Below are 10,852 nucleotides of genomic sequence, written 5' to 3'. Positions count from 1 at the left end.
CACGACTTGTTTGTCGTAATTTGAGAGGGTCATCTCAGACCTTATCTCTCCCCAAGCGCGACCCAGGGCGGACTGTCGCGCTACGGAATACTTCGTGTTGACGCTCACTGGACGGGAGATCATATAACCCCGCCATTTCGCAGCGGAGCGTCGCTGAAGCTTTCCATGTGCGCACTCGTCGACATTATCGCGGACCCGGACTCGCAGTGATTATCCTCTGCTTAGCCGCAAAGTCAAAAACCAATTCATCTACCACCCACAAGGCTCACCTCGAAAATTTGGGCGATTCTAGCGACCCGCCACGCCACAGCAGGCGACAGAGCAACAATGTCCTCATCATGCTTCGGAGCAGACCGGAACACTCGTGCCTAGGCTGACGGCAGTACGTAGCGGGAGACGAGTCACGAGAACAGGCAAATCCGTGTTTCGTAGCCAGTGCAGCCGAGCCCGTTTCTAAGGAGCCGATGTCGCCTCCTTCGCTGTTCGCTGCCTGCCTGTGTAAAGTCCGCGGCGGATACTTCAGGCAGGTGCACTTGTACGGCATCAAGACCTTGAGCTAGCACAGATACTCAGCATGCATGCCACGAATATTTCCGTAGGATTCGTGTACCTAATGCATTCCGCTTCGGGTAATCCATGGCAAGAGTGGGAGGCAACGAGCATTTCCGGAATTAAGATATACAAAGTGTTACGTGGGTCAATTTCCAGGGTGTCGCCGTTGTGCCATGGGGATCTGGGCAGTTGAACCTTGCAAGAAGGGATAACCCTAAGAAGGAAGATCATCCTGAGATTGCTGGTCCCGTGACGCGACCGGATGTTGTTCCAGCGAACTTACATCTGCCCGTTCTCAGTTTGGTTCTTCTTGTGGATCAGTACTGATCTTTTGCCTCGTCCGTGATTGATTCTCGGCGTTTTTGCTTGACAGCTCCCACGGAAAGACCTAGAAGACACAACTTTCACGGGTCCGAGGTTGGTTATCTCGCTGGATCTCGATGCCGATAGAATGGTGGTCTACGTGCAAGATGTTCGAGACATTACCCTCACCATATCCTAATTTCATTGGTAAAGATTCTTACGCTCTCGCCTCTCTTTCTGTTTCTTCCTCTCTCAATCAAGACACTATCCTGAAATATCTCATCGCATTCTGTGAAACACCACCCACTTCACTACCTTACGTATTGTCTTAGTAACAACAAGCATCATCATGGTCGCATCCGCCTGATTTCACGTAAATTATCCGAGTATTTGCTTTCCACGTCACCGACATCGCAGTTTTCAATCTAGTGTTTCTTCGGCGGCTTTCAGACTCCGATATCCGAGAGAGAATGTAACAGACATTGTATTGCATGCGCACTGCGGCTGGCTAGTTCATTAGATCCTAGATTCTATGATATAAGTGCAACACTTTGGTACCGACGTGTCCTTTTCGTGTCATCGGATCGATTGCCCTGCATGCTCCTGGAAAGAATGTGAGGTATTCAGGTAAAGGCGGGGTAAGTCAGTGTTGAGATGCATGGGTCTTTTTATTCTTCTTTGGCCATGTCATGTTTTGTGGTACGAAGCTGTCTGGGCCAAGAGTATCAATCGTAAGATCTGTTCTTGCGAACCTTTTCTTTTTTGCACGAGACATGTCCAAACGTCGTCACGTTCACAATCACAGACGAAAGCGAGTCAAGTCAAATGTACCAGTATTCTTGTTTCCATTCATAACGCACGCTGGTACTGTGTGTGCGCGAGGTATCCAGTCCACAGTCCATGTCACACATCAAACGTGCGCATAGCCCAATGTCCTGCTACCTCAACCGCCCATCGTCCAGCAAAAAGTCGCGCCGCGACTCCGATACGTCGGTAAGAGTCTTTTCCCCGCTACCCAAATGCCTTTTGTGTGTATATCGTAATCCTAGCCAGAATATAGAGCTCGCAGAGATTTGGTCAAACGCGCCGAAGAAGTCCTAGAATGAGGCCAGTCGGTTAGTGGGGCTCGTCGATCAAAGGGGAATGACTGCAAACGTACCGAAAGACGGAAGTTGCAGATGCAACTCCACTCTAGTCCTTCATCTGGTCATCGGGGTCGACAAAGTCTTCGTCGTCGTCCTCTTCGTCCTCGTCGCCGAGCTCCTGGTTGGCCTTGGCGAAGTCGATGTTTTTACCGCGCGTGCGGCTGCTTAGGACGTTGGACGTGTCAATCTCCTCCATGTTGTCCTCGTCAGGTTCCTCGGCTGTTCTTCTGTTAGTTGACAAGCTCAGTCGCATGGTTTTCGCGGGAATAGCTTACGTTCGCCGGCCTGGACGTGATTGTGTTAGCTGGTTGCGCCTGAAGTTGTGGCGGTGAACGCGACGAACGTACCTGGTCCTCAGCGCCAGACTCGTCGCTGGAGTCGTCGTCCATGGACTCCTCGACTGTCTCGCCCTCCTGAGCCTTGCCCTTGCCCTTGACATCGGTAGCGGGGTCCTGGACGCCCTCCATCTGTTGGTTCTCTGGTTGAGCTGACATCTTTGGAGATAGTAGTTGTGTATGTGTAGGGGCTTTATGGGTCGCGGTGGCGATTAGTAGTAGGTTCAGATGCGATTGGGAGGTTGGTGAGTTGTTGTTTGTGACAGCGGTGTAGAGCAACAAGTCGAGGTGCAGCGCTGTCCATCTATTCCTTCCGTTGCGGCTTGCTGCAAGGGGCTTAGTCGGGCGATCCCCTGGCCAACGCTTGCTACTTCCAGCAAATAGCAAACATTAGCGCGTGCGGTCTCGACCTTGGACATTTGCGCTACAGAGACACGCATTCGCTGTCATGTTCTACCATTGTGCGTGATATCCTAATACAAACAATGCGCACGCTTTGGAACTCACAAGACCAGATTGAAAAACAGCCAGATTGGAATGTTGAAGTATCCACATTTTGAAGGTATCGTAATCTCATCTCCAGACTTTTCATGTAGTCAATTCATCGCACGTGAATGTCATCGCCAGGTATCATCTCCAAACGTTCTCATCAATCTCCTAGTGGTGGAACAGCCTGATGTGCTGCTCAACAAAGGTCATGCCCAACTTCTCGGCCGTCTCAAACACTGCGCCGTCGTTCTGACTTCCTGTGGGTGCAGCGATGTACTTGACACCACTCCTGTGCGCCCTGAAGACGTTGTCGATGAAGGGGAAGAAAGCATCGGAGCTGACAGCGACGCTCTCCATCTTCGAGAGCCACTCCTTGCGCTCATCCGCGGTGAAGGGCTGGGGTACCTCTTCGAAGTTAGCCTCGAAGTCGTCACGCTCGATACCCACCTCAGGGACGAGGCCTGAGCATAGAAGATCGATGGCGTTGGATTTTGAGGGGCGCTTGGTGCCCTTCTTGAACTTGAGGTTCAGGGTCTTCGAATGGAAGCGCATCCACCAGTTGTCGGCTTTGTCTCCAGCCAGGCGAGTGCAGTGGATGCGTGCTGTACAAAGATTAGCGGCTGTTCGTGATACAAAACTGGTCTAACTCACATTGCTGGCCAGCTCCAAGACCAATCACCTGACCATTGAGCGCGTAGCAAACACTGTTGGACTGAGTGTACTTGAGCGCAATGGTGGCGACAGTCAAGTCGCGCTGGGCAGACTCTGGTAGAGCTCCAGAGTTCTTGGGCACGATGACGGTGTTGAAGGTATCAGAGGGAACAATCTTGGCGTCGTTGCGGTGCTGCTTGAGCGTGATGCCGAAGACGGTTCTGGTCTCTTCAGGGCCAGGAACGTATTCAGGGTCCATCTGGAGAACCAGGTACTTTCCGCCCTTCTTCTTCTTGAGAATCTCCAAAGCCTCAGCGCTGTAGCCAGGTGCGATGACACCGTCGGATACTTCACGGCTGATGATCTTCGCAGTCTGGACATCAACTTCAGCTGACAGGGCAATCATGTCACCGAAACTTGACATCCTGTCAGCACCACGCGCCCTAGCGTATGCTTGCGCCAGACCCGACTTCTCGATGCCCTCGATGTCATCAACCATGTATACCTTGCGCTCCACTTCGCTGAGTGGGACTCCAATAGCCGCACCAGCAGGCGAGACGTGCTTGAAGCTGGCCGCAGCTGGGTAGTTGAGTGCCTTGGTCAGCTCTTGCACGAGAGGCCATGCGTTGAGTGCATCGAGCAGGTTGATGTATCCTGGTGAACCGCAGAGCACCTTGAATGGCAGAGACTTCTCTGGCATGGATACTGTCGCGGGTTTCTGGTGGGGGTTGGCGCCGTATCGGAGGGTAAGGAACTGGTCGCCGTCGCCTGCATACTTCTTCCTGAAGAACTCGGAGATGGCAGTGTCGTATGATGAAGTCTGCTCGAAAGCCTTCAACGCGTAACGCTGTCTGCTGTTCTCTGAAACCTCGCCGTCCTTCTTGAGTTCGGTAAGGAGGTCATGGTAGTCGTTGGGGTCGCTGATGATGGTGACGCGCGCATGGTTCTTCGCGGCGGCCCTGAGTAGAGTAACACCTCCGATATCGATCTCCTCGACGGCCTCTGGAATTGTGACGTTGATGCGCGCGACGGTCTCGGAGAAGGGGTATAGGTTGCATACGACAAAGTCAATCTTGTCAATGCTGTTGGCGGAGAGGTCTGAGTCGTCCGAGTCGAGGTTGCGCGCGAGGATGCCTCCGTGTACGGCGGGGTGGAGAGTCTTGACGCGTCCACCGAGCATCTCCGGCGCCTTGGTGATGGCAGAAACATCTTCAACGGGGAAGTTGGCCTGACGGATCATCTTGGCCGTACCGCCTGAGGCAAGTAGTCGGACACCACATTCATGGAGTCCCTTGGCCAGGTCAAGAAGACCGGTCTTGTCGTAGACTGACAGAATCGCTATCGAAAACGATTAGTGGTATACTCTGAGTCTTTTGAACCATGAACTTACCTGTCTTTTGGCCTGCCATTTTGACTCAAGTTTTCAATGTTCAGAAGTCAATTGTAAAGAAACGGTCAATTAAGACAGTGATCTGGGGTACAAGGCAATGGCGCACGACACATGTGGAGATTTTTTTGGCATCGCGGGGCTCACGGGTGACCTCATTTCCCTGCCCCTCCATGGCGAACGCCCGATTGGCCAAAGCTCGCCTCCGCTATGCGACTGCGACATGAGGAAGCAAACTTCACCTGTTGTCCGCCTGGTATATACGTTGCTCCCGGTGTGGGTCGCTCGTATCTTCGTGCACATGTTCTGTACCGACTATAGCACCTTCTCACCGCTTCTCAGCTCCTCGACGCAGTGCTGAGCCATGTAGCCAATCGCTATGGCTATGTGAACTCTCGCACCTCGGTTCTCCGTTGCGATACCAATGTCTCTGATCATGAATCTCTGAATAACAATATCATATAGCGTTCAGACGTCGTCGCGAACATACGCGTTTCTTTTTTGTATCATTCGCATGCAACGCATGCAACGCAGCACCCGCGACAGGTCACCTCCCTCATCAACGTGCCGTGGGCTTCCCGGTTCAGCATTACCAAACACCCATCGTATAGTCAATACACTGAGCTTCTGTAGACATCATGGCAACGCATAGTAACACCGAAGACCTCATTAGTCATCTCCAATCCGTTCTGTTGGAGCTCAACGCGAACCCCTATCCAGATGTCGCGTGTCCGCCGAACCTACCGAAACGCGCCTCCGTTGCACTCATACTGCGCATTCAGCCAAACTATTCGCATTGGCCGGACAATGACGACAGTCCTTTGCCGGCTCGACGCAGGCGCTCCTCTGTTGCGCAACCTAATGCAGAATTCGACTTTGAGTCCTCATTAAGCGCCTTCTTCTCACAAGAGTGGGCGAAGCACGGGGACCCGGAACTACTGTTCATAAAGCGAGCTACACGAGTCGGCGACAAGTGGAACGGACATGTCGCTCTACCAGGCGGAAAGCGGGATCCAGAGGATGAGGATGATCAGGCTGCAGCTGCTAGAGAAGCGCTGGAAGAGGTCGGCATCGATCTGAGTCCTGACAATGCTATTGCAGTTGGCAATCTACCCCAGCGGATCGTCACAACGAGCTGGGGCAAAGTACCGTATGTCGTCCCGTTCAGCTGATGCGATAACCTGGGATGGATACATGAAGGCTATAATCGATAGAACTCAGGCTGACCACAACCAGACTCATGGTGCTATGCCCTTACATCTACCTCCTGACCTCTCCAGCCTACCCACAGCAACGTCTGCAGCCCACCGAAGTAGCCTCATCACACTGGGTTCCCATTCGCGCGCTTCTCTCCCCGGCCCTCCGTACACACGAATACGCCGACGTCTCAGCGCGTCTGGCAAAGTCTGAATTAGGCATCAAGCGCTGGTTCTTACAGGCCATGTTAAGCAAGATGATGTTTGCTGCTATACAACTTGTGCCAGCGAACTCGACGCACTGCGCAACCATTCCAGACTTCATACCCGTCGAGGCGGTTCCACAGGGTGTGGTGAATACTATTAGAGAGGCATTGGCAGGCCCTGAAGGGAGATCCAAGGACCGTAGACCTCCATTACTGCTATGGGGCTTGACGTTGGGTGTTGTGAGCGACTTTCTCGAACATATGCCACCACATAATGCGCTGGAACTCTGGACATATCCTACTTTCACGAACTGGGATGTGAGGTTCGTAATGTGGGCCATGTCATACCGGTTCCGAAAACAAAAGTCTCTAGAAATGAGCACAGCCGCGTCGAGCGTAACAACGACGTCTCAAGACACGACTGAACTGCCTACACAAGACTTCCCTGGAATCGGCAGCGAGGCGATCGGTTCGTTGGAAGAAGAAGAGAAGCCGGGCGAGGTCGGCATAGCTGGTTTGGGCGTCGGAAGAGGTTGGGGTCAGAGTGGTAGAGCGAAGATGATGGCCAGGGGAGCCGCAGTCAACTCGATGCTAGAGGGGTATTATCCATTCGTCAGGAGTGCTGTGACTACGGCACTTGTTGGTCGAATAGGTGTTGTTGCCTTGGCAGCATATTTGACTTGGAAGAGGTTGAACACAAGATAGCCTAAGAGTATCGGATGCTATCATCTATTTCCTGGTCATTCATCTAGCCATTCCGTCCATGCAGGCCTGATTGTACCAGTATGATCATAACTAAACATATATTACAACAGAGACGTGATTGGGTGGAGAAGGAAAACATACCACGCTCCCACTTGCTCGGCCTTCTTCTTCTGCTTCTCCTTCTCTGGTCTCCTGAGAGATTTCGTAGTTTTAGTCCCATATAGACGTGCAATTCCACTCCATACAAGTGCAACCACCGCACACAAGACCTCAGACCAGATACCCGTGGGTTTCCTGCTGAGAAGCTTACCTATCATATGCACCACCAACGTAGTGACATCGGAGAGACAGCGTTTGCAGACATTTTGGGCCAAAACCAAGTGCTACAAGTAAGATTATAGTTCGGGAGGTGTTGGTGACGGTTTGAGTTCATCGCAGTCGAGATGTTGATGCGTAGCTACCGCATGTATGGTACGCCCCCGCAATGTCCCCACTAGGTCATATAGGTGGCGTATGATGCTGTAACAGCTCGTTTCTTCTTAGTATTTACAGGGTAATGAGATATTATATACAAGAACTCGTTCGCTTCATCCAATCGGCCCACTCTCCCACTCAGGACATACCCTGCAAAGCACCCAAAACGACATCTCCACACTGCGCATCGTACTTCTCCGGTCTCGCAAACGTGACTTTAGCTTTGTTCTCCAGAGCAATCTCGCCCCAACTCTTCTTCTTTGGGTCGAAAACCGGCCACCCCAGTTTTGTCAGGCCTTTCTTCGGATCCTCAGTAAATGCCGCAACAGCCCGCTGCACAAGTCTGACAGTATCCTTCTGGGCTTGTGTTTCAGGCAAGCCGCTGGCATCTGCGGAGCCCCCGAGGATCATGTGTAGTTCAGTACCGTGGTATGCACCAGATGTGGGATAAAGACGTGTGTTGTTCCAGTCGCCGTAGTATCGATAAACCCACGTAGGTACGCCAGCGTCAACGCGTGCATTAGCCGCGTAAGAGATGGGACAGACAAAGGACTCGAGGAGGAACTGGCTGGCTTGTTGCTCAGTAACATTGCGACCTTGGGCAAATGCTGGGATGACGTAGTAGCCCTGTTCATGATCATTGTGGCCGTGGAAATAGGGTAAGTTGGCAAAGTTGCCGGATGCTGAACGAGAAAGGTAGTCGGAGAAGACTGTCTCGTTATCTACCAGAGGATAGAACGGCGGTGTTGAGCGGACTGGACTGCCGCCTGGACTAGGAGCAATCTTGGTTACAGCTTTTGAGATTGTCTCCCACGGTTGGCGGCGCATGCAGGCTAGTGTGTCGGTCGAGGAACTGCAGCCTACTAGGGAGGTGAGGTTGTCCCAGTTGGACCGTTGCCGTTCTGGTGAGTTCATGGGAAAGCTGAAAGTGTTGCCTGATGTGGACATGAGGCCGTGAACGATGGGATTCTTCTGGTATGCATAGGACCACCAGTCGACAGCCGCACCGCCGGAAGATTGACCAGCGATGACGATTTTCTTTGCATCTCCGCCGAATGCTGCGACGTTCTTCTGGAGCCACTCTACTGCAAGACGTTGGTCACGCAGTCCAAGGTTGGTGTCGGTATCGGGGGAGCCAGGGAATCCAAAGACGTTCAAACGGTAGTTGACCGTGATGACAACGATATCCTCGTTTTTTGCGAGGTACTGGCCGTTGGCGAAGGGTGTGTTGGTGTTGCCACCAGCGAAACCTAGTAAGATGAGTAAAATGAATGTGGACAGGTTAGAGGCTGGTAAATGACTTACGTCCTCCATGGAATAGAACGAAAACAGGCTTCTTCGCCTTAGCGGACTTTGCAGTTGGCTTTGACCATATGTTCAAAGTAAGGCAATCCTCACTTCGAGACGTTCCGGCACCAGCAGTGAACTAAGATGGGGGTTACAAAGTCAGCATGGGCTGCCAGATGTGGATGCAACTTTATATATATATGGGTACATACTGCAAAAAGTTAGCATAGTAACAGTTAGAGGGTATAGTATTTAGTACCGGCAGCAAGTATGGTCAAGGCTTGAGAAGTGAAACCGGGGAATGCAGGTTGAGTTGCAGCTTGTTGTGGACAGTCACTGCGCACATATCGTCAGTCCAATGATACGTATGGTATCCATGCAAAGCGCCTACTATCCCTGTACCAGATGTCAGTCATTTTTTACCCGATAGAATGGTAAAGCCAAGTGAGTGCTTACGAAGTTGGCGGCAATGTATGTTGCATTGCCCTTGTACTTCCGTGGTGCAGCGAATCGCAATTCTCCAAGCGGCGGTTGCGCATATGGAATGCCCAGGTACTCCCAGACCTCGTTGGCCTCTGGTGAGCGATGGCCTGTGATATGTCCATTGTCCGTTTTGACGTTCTCAAAAGATAATGTGTTCGGTGCGGCTAGGGACAATCCAGAGGCGCAGAGCCACAACGACAGGGCCGCAAGACTATGCATCTTGAGATAGCGGCTCGCTTCAAAAGGAACGGTTCTCGACAGTAAAGTACGGAAGGAGGCTGTTGTTCATCCAGTCCTAGCTATTGTGAAATCAAGGAGACGATGGGAACGCTTGCCGCAATCTACAGTAGATTACTGCCATGCGCGAATTGGCTGATATTCCTTCAATGGGGCTATGTTCCGACCCGTCTTGCAGGACGAATCGTATAATATGCCGCACGGCACTTCCGCTTGCGCCTTTCCGCGAATGGAAGGCCAATGTGTGAAGGATTGTCGCTTACCTGTATCCATGGGGGTTGGAACAACACCATTCGGTTAGTCTGTTCAGAAGACCACCATATTCGACACGAATCTCCCGCGTGGGAGCGACATGATATGTCGCAATATTCAATGAAATCATACTCGCGAAATAACGACATGAAACAGGTTATCGGGACTCTGCGGGACGGGAAAGCATGTGGCAAACGAAAGGATGAGAAGGAGATGATCAGATGATGGTCGTCTAAACTCGAAACTTTGACATAGTGATGCATTTCGAACAGCATACTCATCGAATAGCGCTTCAATCTTGAGCGACACCAGGCCTCGATAAGATGTCGTCCAATATGGGATTTCCATCAAATGGCGAAGGCAATCAAGGGTGGAAGCTTTACCTGACATCTCTAGTAATGATTATTGTCGCTGGACTTGTTGTCATTGCCAGGATCGTGGTACGACTCCGGACAGGTGTGATGTTACAGGCCGACGATTACACGATTGCAGCCTCTTTGGTAGTCGAGCGCAGGAACGCTCACAAGTGCTTCGATTGACATGCCTCAGATTTTTTCCATCTTGTTATCCATCTTCACAGACGTGGTCGTATTGGCACTGTCCATTCACGAAGTCTCAAAGCTGCAGCTCAAGCTTCAAGAGAAGATTATGCTACACAGTGTTTTCTTGCTAGGCAGTTTGTAAGTCTTTCCTGTGTTGCGAAATATACCGATTTTGCCGATGACATATTTCGTGCATCTATTTATAAGCTCTTCAGTGTTACGATAACGTCGATCCTACGCGTCATGGCTGTCGCTAACAGCGTACGCAACCAACAAGACCAGACTTGGAATTTCGTTGAGCGGGGCATTTGGACCATGATCGAAGCAAACTCGGGCATTGTCTGCGCTTGCTTGATTGTGCTGAAGCAAGCGGTGAAGCGCTGTTTCTTATCCGTGTTCGGAACAACTGGGACTAGTACAAAAGTTGGGTATGGTTACGGGCATGGGACCAGCGGTACTGCAGGCCCTGCCATAAGGAGCTCTAGGCGAGAGACACGGAAGCACTTCCGACTCGATGACACCATGGATGATGAGGATAGGTTTGGGCGAAAAATAGACGATGTTTACGCGTAGCCAGATGGGAAATCATACCAGATGACTTCCCTAGC

General features: G+C 51.6%; 4 protein-coding genes across 4 annotated transcripts; 1 reads left to right on the top strand and 3 right to left on the bottom strand.

The window, feature by feature from the left end:
* Positions 1-2,046: 2,046 nt before the first annotated feature.
* On the bottom strand, positions 2,047-2,494 carry ALTATR162_LOCUS3417 (uncharacterized protein; the record flags this gene model as incomplete). Its single annotated transcript, XM_043311023.1, has 3 exons — positions 2,047-2,219; positions 2,276-2,285; positions 2,348-2,494. 3 exons carry the CDS (start codon positions 2,492-2,494, stop codon positions 2,047-2,049), a joined length of 330 nt encoding a protein of 109 aa, XP_043166958.1.
* Positions 2,495-2,992: 498 nt separating this feature from the next.
* Positions 2,993-4,884, bottom strand: ALTATR162_LOCUS3416 (uncharacterized protein; the record flags this gene model as incomplete). Its single annotated transcript, XM_043311022.1, has 3 exons — positions 2,993-3,426; positions 3,476-4,813; positions 4,866-4,884. The coding sequence occupies 3 exons, from the start codon at positions 4,882-4,884 to the stop codon at positions 2,993-2,995; spliced, it is 1,791 nt and encodes a 596-aa protein (XP_043166957.1).
* Positions 4,885-5,500: 616 nt separating this feature from the next.
* Positions 5,501-6,969, top strand: ALTATR162_LOCUS3415 (uncharacterized protein; the record flags this gene model as incomplete). The annotated part of the gene is made up of 2 exons (XM_043311021.1): positions 5,501-6,012; positions 6,099-6,969. The coding sequence occupies 2 exons, from the start codon at positions 5,501-5,503 to the stop codon at positions 6,967-6,969; spliced, it is 1,383 nt and encodes a 460-aa protein (XP_043166956.1).
* Positions 6,970-7,581: 612 nt separating this feature from the next.
* On the bottom strand, positions 7,582-9,432 carry ALTATR162_LOCUS3414 (uncharacterized protein; the record flags this gene model as incomplete). The annotated part of the gene is made up of 3 exons (XM_043311020.1): positions 7,582-8,693; positions 8,749-8,869; positions 9,187-9,432. 3 exons carry the CDS (start codon positions 9,430-9,432, stop codon positions 7,582-7,584), a joined length of 1,479 nt encoding a protein of 492 aa, XP_043166955.1.
* Between the last annotated feature and the right edge of the window lie 1,420 nt (positions 9,433-10,852).

This window comes from Alternaria atra (genome assembly GCF_907166805.1).
Source record: "Alternaria atra isolate CS162 genome assembly, contig: 22, whole genome shotgun sequence".
Classification (NCBI taxonomy): Eukaryota; Fungi; Ascomycota; class Dothideomycetes; order Pleosporales; family Pleosporaceae; genus Alternaria; species Alternaria atra.
Note: the sequence above shows the minus strand (reverse complement) of the source record. Positions and strands in the feature narration are given on the sequence as shown.